Genomic DNA, 13881 nt, shown 5'->3' on the forward strand with positions numbered 1-13881 from the left:
CCGTCTGGCGGTTTTGCGAGCTGGTTACATCCACCCGGCAAAAAGTGGACACGAGACGTTGGTGTGCTCCGGAGACTAACTATTCGTAATTCAGGTAAGACCGACACCAACGTTATCAGGCAGCCACTATTTGAATCAATACACCACACAGAGTTGTATTAGATCCGTTACCGGCGCGGAGAGCTGCTGTTATCCGCCGTCACACTCTGTCGTAGCATTTCGGGCCTTGCGTCACGTTAGCGTTAGCTTCGTAGGCCTGGTAGTTGTTCGCTTAGCTTTGAAGGCTAGCGGGCGAGGCGGCTCCTCTACGATTTTTTTTTCCAATTTCTTTCCCAACTGTGACATTTAGAGCATCTGTTTCTAAACTACACTATGAGAGCTGTCGTTAAAGTTTTTCCCAGTGGGGTGACAAAGTCCACCGTTGATGATGGAGGCGTCTCAATTAGCAGCTAGCATTTAAGCTAACGGCATTATCCGGTAAAGAGCCCAACGTGCCGGCAGATGGGACACAAGGTACCAAAACGCGGTCCTGATGGTTAACTCCACCAATATGACTACTGGATTTAAGGCCTGATCATCCACCACTTTAAGGGTGTACGGTTAACACCAATGTTTTCTTATAAATGGGTTTAATGATAAAACATCGTGAGTTCAAGTGCCGGCACATTGTTAACAATGGTAACCCGGCAAGTCTCATGCGGCTTCTCTTGACACGTTATGTAAGCAGTTACTCACTGTACTCTTAATCATACTAACATGTTCGTGGAGTATTCTTCTGCCCATCCCCACAAAGACCAAATGATCTGGTTTTATTGACTTTGGTGTGACCAACTGTTTCTCTTTTTAAACAGCTGTAATCAACCATGCCCTCTGATTTGGCAAAGAAGAAGGCAGCCAAAAAGAAGGAGGCTGCCAAAGCTCGCCAACGTACCAAGAAAACTGATGAACTTGAACTTGAAGGTGAAGGTGACCAACCAGAAACCCAAACTAATGGAGCAGAGAGTAATGGTGAGAGGAACATCTGTCTTTACCGATCATTCTTAAGTGAAATCCTTTGAAGCTGTTCAGGTTATTGCTCTGACAGTGGATAATTGGTTTCATGTGAGTGGAGAAATGATTCACACTTTTCTTTTTCTCTCTGTAAGGTATTGTCAGTCTGACGAAAGAGCTGGATGAATTTGAACTGCGAAAGACGGAGGCACGGGCAGTGACTGGCGTTCTTGCCTCTCATCCCAACAGCACTGATGTCCACATTAGCAGTCTGTCTCTGACCTTTCACGGTCAAGAATTGCTTGCAGACACCAGCCTGGAGCTCAACTCAGGCAGACGCTATGGCCTCATTGGGCTTAACGGGACAGGTAAATTGTCTGAATATATTGAATATATTCTTCGCTTTAATCTGAAGAGGCAGATGTGTACTTGTATTGTTAGTCAATTTGTGTTTTTGCCATCTCACATACTTTATGTGATATTTACTTTCTTCCGTGTTTTTATTTGGCAGGAAAATCCATGCTGTTGTCAGCCATTGGGCATCGTGAGATTCCCATTCCGGAGCACATCGATATTTACCACTTGACCCGGGAGATGGCCCCCAGTGAGAAGTCTGCTCTGCAGTGTGTTATGGAGGTGGACGAGCAGAGGATAATGCTGGAGAAGGAGGCAGAGAGACTTGCCCATGAAGACTGTAAGTCATATCATAAACAAATGGTGGATCTTTAGGAATGGTACAAGATAAGACAAAATCTTTAGTTCTTGACAGTGATGTTTGAAACTGAACCAAAGTAACTGCCTGAAACGTAACCTTGACTGTAGCTGTTTTTGTTTCCTGGCAAATAATAAATGCTCTTAATTTCTTCCCGGATAGCTGAATGCGAGAAGCTGATGGAGCTCTACGAGCGTCTGGAGGAGCTGGACGCTGACAAAGCCGAAGTGCGAGCATCACGGATCCTCCACGGTCTGGGTTTCACTGCTGCCATGCAGCAGAAGAAACTGAAGGACTTCAGTGGAGGTTGGAGGATGCGCGTTGCTCTGGCCAGGTATTATTCCATCCGATGAACATTTTTCTTTATAACAGCATTGTAATTGCTTTCATGTGAACATTGGTGTCGCTTTTGATGACAGTGGAAAAATTAAAGCAGCCTTGTATACACGTCGTACTTTAGTTTCCACATATTCTGTGTTTTCAGCATTGTGTGGCAACCTGTCCCACTGTTGAACTCATCTGAATGTGCTAACTTACACAATTCTGATAGTTCATGACAACCTCTTAAGATTCTTGTAAATAGCTCTGAGAGGAATAATCAATATATGGATGCCTTGGAATGTAACACTAATGTGGGCCAAAGTTTCATAACAGTTTATTCCAAATGAATTTTCTTTGCAGAGCTTTGTTCATTAAGCCCTTTATGCTGTTGCTGGACGAGCCCACTAACCATTTGGATCTGGATGCCTGTGTGTGGTTGGAGGAAGAGCTGAAGTCGTAAGTTGGTCGTTTCCATGTTTAAAACCCACTTTTCTATCAAACATCCCTGAAATATACATTGCTTAATCCACCATTTCTCATTAGGTTCAAGCGAATCCTTGTGCTCATCTCGCACTCTCAAGACTTTCTGAACGGCGTGTGCACCAACATCATCCACCTGCACCAGAGAAAGCTAAAATACTACACGGTGAGTAGACGAGAATACCTTGGAAAGCCTCCAAGTATCATGAATGGACTCAGCTGTATGTTATTACATAAAGCTAAATAAGGAAAGCAGAGGTTGGCTGTTACTAATTATGTGTGCCACTCCATTGGATGACCGTGCATTTCTATTTCTGTTCTCAGGGTAACTATGACCAGTATGTGAAAACCAGGGAGGAGCTGGAAGAAAACCAGATGAAGCGCTTCAACTGGGAACAGGACCAGATAGCACACATGAAGGTAAGAGACACAATATGATAGATTTTCACTGAACTTCACTTAGTTCAGTGGGGAAGATTTAAAGAATTTTCATTTTTATGTTGCCACCCATTTCTTTACAAGTAATGCACTCATCAGCGCTTACTCTAATGCTTCATGCATCTCTTTCCTGTAGAATTACATTGCCAGGTTTGGCCACGGCTCTGCGAAGCTGGCACGACAGGCCCAAAGCAAAGAGAAGACACTGCAGAAGATGGTGGCGTCTGGCTTGACTGAAAAAGTTGTGAATGACAAGGTACTGTAACGTGATGGGTCAAATATGTAACTGAAATAGTTGCTTTGGTATTGCTTACAGTATTTTCACACAAAGAGCCCATTTAAAGGAATTGTGGTCTGCTGCAATATGTAACATCCTTGTTCCAACACCTTCTTGCTTCCCACAGACTCTGTCATTTTGTTTTCCTCCCTGTGGGAAGATTCCTCCTCCTGTTATCATGGTTCAGAATGTGAGCTTCAAGTACAGCGACAACACAGTGAGTAAAATCAATAAGTACACCTTGTCTCCTTTTAAATTACAAAAAAAAAAAGTTTCTCAGTGTCACTATTTGTTTCGTGCAGCCACACATATACACAAACCTGGAGTTTGGTATCGACCTGGATACCAGAGTCGCCCTGGTGGGTCCCAACGGAGCTGGAAAATCCACGCTGCTGAAGCTGCTTATGGGCGAGGTCAGTTTATTCACCTGAGAGCCAACGACTGCTTTCATACGGCTTCATCGTTTACTAAATCTGCTTATTCTTTCTGTAGCTTCTGCCCACCGATGGCATGATCCGCAAACATTCTCATGTTAAGATCGGCAGATATCACCAGGTAAGACTCGGAGCTGTTTGTTTTTTAATGCCTCATGTGAAGGCATATCAGACAATTTTAAAAAGCGTGACGTTTCAATAAAGTCTTTATCTATCTGTTGCAGCATCTGACTGAGCAGCTGGAGCTTGACTTGTCTCCTTTGGAATACATGATGAAGTGTTTTCCTGATATCAAAGAAAAGGAGGAGATGAGGAAGATCATTGGTCGCTATGGCCTGACAGGAAAACAACAAGTAAGCAGTGGATTGTTTTCCAGAAATATTTTCTTTCTTCCCTCTACTTTGTTTCTAACCTGATTCTTGTTCCAGGTCAGTCCGATCAGGAACTTGTCCGACGGTCAGAAGTGCCGAGTTTGTTTCGCTTGGCTGGCCTGGCAGAACCCTCACATGCTGTTCCTGGACGAGCCGACGAATCACCTCGACATCGAGACGATCGACGCTCTGGCAGACGCCGTCAAAGAGTTTGATGGAGGGATGATGCTCGTGAGCCACGACTTCAGGCTAATTCAGCAGGTTTGTAACCAACATTTAATGGGTTTCTTTAAGAGCTTACTGCAAATCAGGACTTAATTTACCATTTAACATAATTTTTTGTTTTTCGCAGGTGGCTCAGGAGATCTGGGTGTGTGAGAATCAAACCATCACCAAGTGGAACCGCGACATCTTGGCGTACAAGGAGCATTTGAAGTCTAAGATTGAAAAGCAGCAGGCGCATGACATCTAAAGCTGCACACCAATGAGCCACTCCTTTATCTTGCATCATGGATCAGACCTGTAGGCTCCCAAAGGGAAGACCAGGAAACGTTCTAACTAGAACTGAAACTTATGCATCTTACTGGACACGTCTCTTGTACATGTTGTACTGTATTTTCAATCTCAATTTGGCAGTGCTGCACCCCTCCCATCCCGCTTGTCTCCCCTCACCTCAGGCTGCACTCTGATTGGCTGATTCGCCTGAAACATCTCGGTGCGTTTTGGAATGCATTCCATTGTGCTGTCTTCATTTGAGTTTTATTTTTCCAAATGTTCTGTTTTGCCCCGTCATGTATGCAGCAGCTTTTAGGGTCATATTTTATGATATTTAAAAGTTGACTTTTTGTTTTCCGTGTTAAAGAGCAGTTCTGCCTTATTTAACAATGTAATGCAATAAAGGTTTGTCTGAATAAACTCAACATAAAAACGGCACATTAGGATTTGAGAGAGGTTTATTGTTAATCACCATGAATACAATGCTTGTATCCAAAAAATCAAAAGCTTTAGGGAAAATAAACTATTTTACATCTCTGTAAACAATAAGGAAAACTTTGCTTTGGGTTCTGCCTTATGAGCCCTATGGCTGCATAGATCCTACATTACATTAGAGCCACTGCACTGTACACAACGCTCACATTTATAGCAGAAAAAAATAGCTGGGCTCTCCACATTCTGGCTTTTCTGATCAGAACAATAAGATGATGACTTCATGAGCACTGCATCACCAGGATGCAGTTAAAAGTAAACTCAGACTTGATAAATTAACATCCCATGTAGTAGTGAGTCGATATGCTATGAACTAATTCAGCAAGTGGTCATCTGAAAGATTGGAACATCCAATGTTAATCTAAGAGGGGGAACACTTTGGACATTTGCGTGTAAGTCAGGCTCTAGTGTCACATTCAGTGGCTTTACAACAGAGGTCACTGCGTGAGTTAGCACAAAGCAGGCCCCCACAGACAATCAAGGAATGAAAATGACTTTATGGAGTGATTGGGCACAAATAAAGTTCAAGATTCAAGTTAAACCTAAAATGTGGGGAAATATGCCTGGTAATGTTTTAGAGCGTTTTGAATCTTGAAGTGCAATATCAAGACAGAAAATTCAAATGTATCCCAGATTATCTAATAAACTCAAACATGGCATGACATCACGATCTGACAGTAAATGACGAAATGGCTGGAAGACATTTTTCCAACTTGCATCCCTCTAGGAAAAAAAAATACCAGGCTGCACTTGCCAGATTTGTCTATAGAAAATACATGCTGTGTTATACTTTCCTAACTTAAAGTACTTGTCTGCCAGCAGGGTCCAGAAGTGTATGTAAAGCTTTAAAGTCCATCAGGTAGAGGGGCTGCAGTCTATTGAATTCAGTTCTGATTAATACTATATATATTTATATATGTGTGTGTGTTTACGTGTAAACGTTCATGGAGTAGCTGTCAGACACAATGCTCCCGTTTAAGGTTTCAACCTCGCGTGCATGATTGACAGATTAGTGGCACTAGCTGCTGTTGAAACAGTGCAAATAGGAGTGTTTCAGGTACGCCTCGCCACATGATGTCGGCGGCTGAAAGGGGGGGGGGGTTGTAGCAGTCAGATCTGAGCTCACTCAGCCTCCCACTCCTCGTCGGAGACTTCCTCGCGGGGGATGGTGCGGGTGTTGCTGGCCCGAATACTGCCGATGTTTGTGAACGAGAGGAGGTTCACGATGCCCATCAGACTCACGCCGGTGCCGTCCAGGTTCACCTGAGTCAGGCGCATGTGTTTCAGGAACTTCAGATCTGAGGGGGAAGAATTACAATACACCAGGGTCCTTCATCCAAGCAAGCACTACTGTAGACTCTTGTGTGTTTGTGTTTGAACTCACTGCGATCTGTGATCCGGGTGCGGCTGAGGTTAAGTTTAACAAGCTGATTGCAGCGCATCAGACCTCTTGTCACAACCGTGTCTCCCACCTGAGTGCTGGCCAACCCCAACACCTGCAAACAGCCAAATAGAATCCACACAAAACTTCTTCAATACAGCATAAAATGCAGTGGAAAAAGGAAGTCTGACTCTCAGTGACATGATTGTGAACTTATACTGGGTGTGGCGATGCGTTTCAAAGAAAAACTCAGTATGTAACAATAACAATACTATGAGTCTGTATGCTAAAAATCTTTACATGTGCTCTGCTTAAATACAACTCAGACTATATTGAGTTGTTGGTCATAATTAATCGACTTGTATGTTGATTTGAATGTCTTGTGGTTAACGCAAACAGCCTTTTTGAAAACCTTGTTATAAACATATTAACTGTTTTCGTCATTTATGTATATCCAGGACTCAAGGTAGCATGCCAACTGACAAAATTAGTACAACTGGCTCTGAATGTGCAGTAAAGAATTCATCCACCACTAACTGCAGCTGAAATTATACATTTGATGCAACTCGTTTCTGCTCCTGATATCTGCAGAAAAGCTGCAAAGACTTGAAATCCCTGTAACAAGTGATTTTTATTACCTAAATTAAGACTGCGCTGTGCAACCAACCAAAAAAAAACAAAAGCAAAAAGCTCTTTAGTAAGCCCACCTGAAGGTGCGGCAGACAGATGATGAGTTCAGACACTCCCCGGCTGGTGACCGCCGTCCGATCCAAACACAGCTCCTGTAGCTCCTGCAGGCCCCGGAGAGAGGGAAGTCCTGCATCTGTCACCTGAGTGTTACTGAGCGACAGCTTTTTCAACCTACAGCAAGAGCACACAATACCCCCCGTCGTTAGTGGGAATCAGGCTGAAACAACAGATTTAGCGGCCTCGTGAAGTGTGTGTGGGGGGGGGGGGGTGGCAGACCTGGCCAGGGTGGAGAGCTGGCTGACTCCCTGGTCTGTAACCTGGGTGTAGTCTGTCAGGTCCAGCTCCAAGAGGAGAGAGAGGCTGGAGAGGAAGGAAAGCCCTCTGTCGGTGACACAGTGGCGTCCAGGGAGGGTGAGGTGAGTCAACTTCAGTCCTGAAGAATAGAAAGAAAAACCTCAATGATTCAAAACACATGTGTATTTATTTATTTATTAAAATTTTTTTACCATGTCTTCTGATTGTTATAGCTCAGCTCTAACAGTTCTTTTGTCCTTTAGATTTACATACCTGAGATAATCTGGAGGGTATGATTGCCGTCGAGAACAGGGATTCCTCCCAGGCTGAGAGACGACAGGGCAGGGAGGGTAGCAATGTACTCCAGGGAGCCCTCTGTCACGCCTGTCCCATCCAAGTTAAGAGTTTGAAGATTGGACATCTCTGCCAAGGCTGTCACATCTTTAACCTGATAAAACACCACAGCGAAAAAGGTTGATCCAAGATCATTTATTGAGATCATTTAAAAGAAACATGTGAAGGATGTTTTTTAGTGGAGCTAGGGTACCTTTGTCTGCTTGATACTGAGAAGCCGCAGCTGTGGCACACAAGTCGGAAGAACCGTCAGCGTGGCTTCGGTCACGGCCGTCTGGTTCAGACTGAGCTGCGAGAGGCAGGACGGAGCTGACTGGAGATACAGCACCATCCCAGTATCTGTCACTTTGGTCTGATCCAGTGAGAGGAAGCACAGGCTTTTCAATCCTTAAATAAAGAGGGGGGGGGGGGGGGGGGGGAGTACTTAGATGAACAAAATGCAGCTTATTTACAGATCTGGCATTTGTGCACGTAACATAAACCACATGTTAGGTCTTGTTATGCAATCTTATCCCGCTCTAACAGCAGACTGACCCGAGTTGAAAAGCCTGTAAAAAAAGGCCCACCTGTGACATGCTGTAAACAGGAGTCGGTCAGTTTGCAACAGGATGCCAGGTTGAGGTACTGAAGTTTGACCAAGCTGGACAGGATGGATAAACCAGAGTCTGGACAAAACAAAGAAAAAGATTTTCACCATTGCCAAAAAGCGTAAGACAATCAAATCGACAATTACAAAGTTGCAGATGAAATACCTGTGATGAGCGGTGAGTTCACCAGACTCAGGTGTTTCAGTGCTGTGAAGGCCCGTAACTGCCGCAGGAGCTCATTAGTAGAGTATGGGTAGTTGTTTAGGACAAACTTCTGCATTGGGCAACCAAAGAAAAGCTCCAGGGTGCGTGGACGCAGCAGCCGCTCACGAGACATGTGGTTGAGGAGAAGCTCCGCCAGCTCGGCCGTCAGGCCCGCAAGACTGCTGCTGTACTGCATGCTGGGAGCTGAGAGAGTTCAGAGGCAACACGAGAATCCCCACAGTGAGACGACAGAACACGTTTTAAGGGGAAAGACTATCGGGACATTTCTCACCGGTCATGAGGTGGACAGCTGCTCGAGTGGCCAAGGCACATAGAGACGGCACATTAGGTGTCCTGAAGGGTCTTTTAGGTGGTGATGGTTGTCCCTGGGAGGAACTGGGCTCATCTTGCTGCGCGGCCCTTTGTAGACGCTCGACTGCAGCCAGGCCGGCGGCGACGGGCGCCACTGGACCTCCAGCATCCCCGGGGTCTGCTGCAGCCACCTCTTGGACTTCTCTACAACACACACACACACACACACACACACACACACACACACACACACACACACACACACACACACACACACACACACACACACACACACACACACACACACACACACACACACACACACACACACACACACACACACACACACACACACACACACACACACACACACACACACACACACACACACACACACACACACACACACACACACACACACACTTTGAGTCACTGACACACAGCTCTTTGACATGCACCAAACTAAAGTCTTCATCCATCTAACATGACTTTGTTTTCCATTTTTATTCGAACAATTGAAAAAGTGACCTAAAAAAGTTTTTATCTTTTCAACATATTCAACAAAAAACTTCTATCCCTACTCCTGGAAAAAGGGTGGAAAATCAAGACAGTGATTGTATAAAGATATATAGTTGCAAAACTATAGAGATAACTTCTCACATAGTGAGTTCTGACACAGACGCCTACCTGAGTCTATTGCCTTGCTCCGGCCAGTGGTGTCTGGGCTCAAATCCTCCACGAATCCTGTTCTCCGGAAAGAAAGGCAGCTGGGGCATTCCTGTGGAAAAAACACAGGAGACATCTATAATCCATGGTATTCACTAACATTTACAAAAACTATTTTTTTTTCCCCTTGAAAAAAAAATCCAATCCAGAGTTTTCACTTCTCAGCACACACCTCGAATCAACATCTTAGCTTCTCAATGTCTGTTTACTTCTTGAACCAGTTGGGTCTGTGAATCAGCTCTTTTCTCTGGGCTGACATACATTCGGAATACTATATCTCAACCGCATGTTCTCAAATGTTGAATCTGATTGGCTCACCATCTGTAAGCACTTCCTGAGAGCAGTATCCGTGACCCCGTTTACTGGAAACCCGACAGAAAAAGGCCATTCACCTACATCTTTCCTAATCCTAATCTACCTTAAATGTGACAGCCACTACGAGGGCAGGCAGTCACAAGCTCTGGTACGCGACGAACTTATGTAACATATGATGAGAAGTGGACTGAAAACTGTTCCCATGAGCTCACAGTGAGATATTTCTCATAGTTTCTGACAGAGTGTGTGAAAAAAAAAAAGTTTTCCATGGATGAGCATCGGAGACGCGTGGAATCAGGAAAGAGGGAGGAAAAAAAGAGCGGCTGAGGTACCGTTGAGCACATCGGCTGGTTGCTCTTCTCGTTCCTCATCCACCTCGACACCAGCATCCTCCCCGGGTACCATCCTCTGGCCTCGTCCTGTTCAACACATCGTGTCATTTAGAGACTTGTTTTCTTAATTCATTCAAAAATTAACACTTCAGAATGATAGATTGGAAAGCGGAAGGTGGAGCACGGTGCAGTAAAATATACCCAGTTCAAGAACAGCTGAGTGACATTTGCTATGAGCTTTTAAAAAAAAACAAAAAAAAAACTTGAATACATGATTTGTCCAAGTTCTATGATTCAAATTGGATGAAGTTACAATATAGACAAAGAGTATGCTAATGAGAGCAGATCCGATTAGGACAGTTGCAGTTGTGTTTTAGTGCGTTCTACTTGGTCCTTGATACTTTGGTGAAAAAATTAATTCCACTTAAGACTCAAAGGCCCTTTTGTGTGGAGTTTGTATCCTGCATTCACCCACAGTCAGCTGAGACTGTTTAAGGCACCCCACAACCCTGAGTTGGGTGAAACCGTCTGGATGGGTTGATGTGTACTACTCTTTGACCAGCTAATGAAACTTTATTTTGAAGATTGAACAAACTAATGACAGACTACAGGTTGGCGCTGGCATCTATGTGGCTCTGCACAACTGTGGCGTCCTCATGTTTGTGTCCAAACACAGGGAGCAAAATGCTTGCAGTGGGGGAGCCTGTTTGAAAATTTATAAAACAAAACCATCCCAAACGAGCAGGTACTTTCATTTCATCACTATGTAAGACAGTTGATTTGTACATTTCTAGTATTTTAAAGGGTTTTACGTCTTTACAAACTAAAGAAAACACTCACCCCAGAAGTGAGACGGCCCAGACAAAGCCGGAGCAGCTCCAGGTATCCCTGCATAATTCACCGCCTCCTCCCACAGTTGGTTAGGGAGCGGAGGTGGTATCATATGGCCCAGGTCTTCTACACCCTCCTGGATGGGGATTTCAGGTTGAGGAGGCACAGCACACGGAGATGGCTCAATCTGACCTTCCGACGGCGTTTCCGCAGGACTCGGGGGATCCTGAGGCGTCTCTGGGGGAGTGGTCTGAATACACAGCGCGGCATTAGGAGTGAGGCCGAGAGAGCGCAGCGAGCAAGCCAGCTCGGCCTCGCCGAAGCGTTTCCGTGGGAAACCCTGAAGGAGAGCGAACGAGGGCAGGGAGGGGTGACGCCCAGTGATGTGCTCCACAACGCTCCGCAGAGGGGCATCGGCTGAGAAGCGCTCGCGCATGGACTCACCGGACGGCAGTCGAATCTAGAAAACAACACAAATGTGACGCATTTGGACATCTGTGATGGTGTGAGCTGATATTATCAGGTTGGTTTTTTTCAATGGCTAACCATAAGGATGCAGTTGTTGTCCAGATTTGTCTGAACCTTTCCTCCAAGCTTCTGGACTTCACCACTCGGAGGGGACGTCTCAGAAGCAGCACTAGTCTGGTTCTTCTGCTGCAAGCTCCTCCGATCCTCAGCGATTCTTTTCAACACCAACTCTCGCTCCTAGCAGTGCAAAACACACAAGACGAAATGTTACTTTCCAACGTTTCAAATCAGACACTCAACTTAAAAAAGATTACTCTCCCTGGAATCATAACCGGCAGTCTTTCAGGTGCTGCTGACCTGTTTCTTTTGTCTTCTCTCTGCTCGAGCTTCCTTAGCAACACGCTGTCTTTCGTTCTCTTCAAAATCGCTCTTGTCTTGTTTGATCCGGGACTCAACTGGTGCAGGATCCGGGGACAAGGTGCACGACTGAGATGGTTTCAGCACCAAGGAAGGACTTGCTGTTGGAAACGAAAGAAATCAAATAATCAGACCATTTTGCATCTGTTGTGCAGGATGTTGTCAAATATGTTGTATTTTACAGTGACAGACGAAATGTCTGTATGTGACAAACTCTACATAAAGTATTTCACGCGATTGAGGAAAGTAAGAAAACAGCTCTTCTTGAGATGGTTAATACAAATAACCTGCTGACTTACCTCTGCTGTCAGCAGGAGACGTATGAGCCTCTGAAGTGTTTGCTGTCTCTTTGGGAGGGTTGAAAGCGGAAAACGCCGTCTCAGCTGGCTGTGACGGCTGCTTGACCAGCTTGTGCCGAGGATACTGACCCTGTAAGAGCCTGTCACAGTAGAACATGAGCAATTTACTGAAACTGGTAAAAACAATTGTATGCACTGATATGATGGAAAATACCATTAGACTTGAAATAAACTGAAGGATAATAAATTGGACAGAAGAGAAAAGCAACTCACCACTCGGCTGCCTCTGGCACAGAAAAATGCCCAGCCTGCATAGCTGCTTGAATCTGCTCCTCTGTGAAACCCATCTCACTGAGGATGAGGAATAACTCCCCGATAGTCTGGAGAACAACACCCAGAGGTCACAGTGCAGCTCGAAAGACATGCAAACAAAGCCTGGCCAGGCTTTCCCCTATCACTGATAACACAAGCAGACAAGTCCTAGTGACACAAAGTTTGACTGTCTAATAATTTCTTGCTCTCTGCTGCAATCTATTACAGCTTAATATGCTTTTAAAGATAATATAGCTGTGATTCATTTTCTATTTGTGTTGCTACGAAAAAAAAACAACCCAAAAATGGAGTGAAAGTTTTTAGAAATCAAAGACAGTAACCAATATTTGTCTATTCGATGCACCATTCCGGATAAAGTTATCACATGTACACAATCACATGCAAAACCATTAAGAGGCAGTGAAATTCAAACAATGCAAATACATTGGAAGAATATTGTAAATGTCCAAAAAACAAACTTGTGGGATTTCACTTTATATATATATATATATATATATATATATATATATAAATAAAACACATAATGATCTTGATTTTTACGACACATTTGCGATTACCCAATATAACCCCGTTACACATTGAACTATTACCACATTATTGGTTAGTTCAGCTGATGTTATTATTTTTTGGTATAACGCTTACTGATGTGAAGAACAATTCCCAAGGGAATAAATAAGGACATTTGCTGCTGTATTTTGACTTACTATTCTGGATTTTATATAAACTGCCAGTTAAAATTGAGATTGTGTCGTTATGAGATTTTAGCCTGAATTAATTTCTCATCTGCATCTCGACGCATTTGTTTATTTACTTCCACTTATAGCTCAACTCCCTAAAAAATATGTTAAAGTTGCAGGAGTCACTTGGCTCCTTTCACTGTAAACGCACCGAATGAAGACTCTCCAGCAGATAAAGAGCAGCCGGGAGCTAATGCTGCTAATGCTAATGTTATCACAGTGAGGATTGTCAACAAACAGCGTTAGCATGACAGCTAACGCGGAGCCGTCGAGGCTCCAGGTAAAGACCCTGAATGGAGGAGTGGAGCTTACCGGAGAGGCGGCAGAGCTCATGCTACTACTTTACAGTCGCCGTGAGGGGAAAACGAAGCGAAACCCGAAAGGAATTCAGCAACTTTGTTGAGTTCCTGCTTGTGTGTAGTCAGCAGCCTGCTAACGCTAGCTCCAGTGACTGGCTGACTGACCTCTCCTCCCCCTGCAGACTGCTCGCATCAACAACACGGCGGCCTATCAGCGGTGCGGAGAGCCAGATTTCGTGCAGAGTGCAAAATCCGGGCTGCTGCTCGGTGACTGACAGCCGCAAACCCCAAT

General features: G+C 44.5%; 2 protein-coding genes across 2 annotated transcripts; one reads left to right on the forward strand and one right to left on the reverse strand.

Annotated features, from left to right (window-relative positions):
- abcf2b (ATP-binding cassette, sub-family F (GCN20), member 2b) lies at window positions 1–4954 on the forward strand. The gene is made up of 15 exons (XM_080489046.1): window positions 1–94; window positions 852–1008; window positions 1146–1358; window positions 1502–1684; window positions 1865–2036; window positions 2384–2479; window positions 2567–2669; window positions 2828–2923; window positions 3078–3197; window positions 3346–3435; window positions 3521–3631; window positions 3711–3773; window positions 3877–4005; window positions 4081–4284; window positions 4376–4954. Exons 2-15 carry the CDS (start codon window positions 864–866, stop codon window positions 4493–4495), a joined length of 1845 nt encoding a protein of 614 aa, XP_080345172.1. The 5' UTR covers window positions 1–94; window positions 852–863; the 3' UTR covers window positions 4496–4954.
- Window positions 4955–4960: 6 nt separating this feature from the next.
- Window positions 4961–13755, reverse strand: LOC308125362 (uncharacterized protein). Its single transcript, XM_080489045.1, has 17 exons — window positions 13603–13755; window positions 12494–12600; window positions 12221–12360; window positions 11862–12022; window positions 11583–11741; window positions 11046–11496; window positions 10206–10292; window positions 9520–9610; window positions 8813–9036; window positions 8482–8724; window positions 8296–8394; window positions 7923–8116; window positions 7649–7823; window positions 7358–7514; window positions 7099–7252; window positions 6395–6506; window positions 4961–6308 (listed from the first exon to the last, which is right to left on the reverse strand). The coding sequence occupies exons 1-17, from the start codon at window positions 13621–13623 to the stop codon at window positions 6133–6135; spliced, it is 2751 nt and encodes a 916-aa protein (XP_080345171.1). The 5' UTR covers window positions 13624–13755; the 3' UTR covers window positions 4961–6132.
- Between the last annotated feature and the right edge of the window lie 126 nt (window positions 13756–13881).

The sequence above is a fragment of the Lipophrys pholis genome, assembly GCF_963383615.2.
Source record: "Lipophrys pholis genome assembly, chromosome: 20".
In the NCBI taxonomy this organism is placed as follows: domain Eukaryota; kingdom Metazoa; phylum Chordata; class Actinopteri; order Blenniiformes; family Blenniidae; genus Lipophrys; species Lipophrys pholis.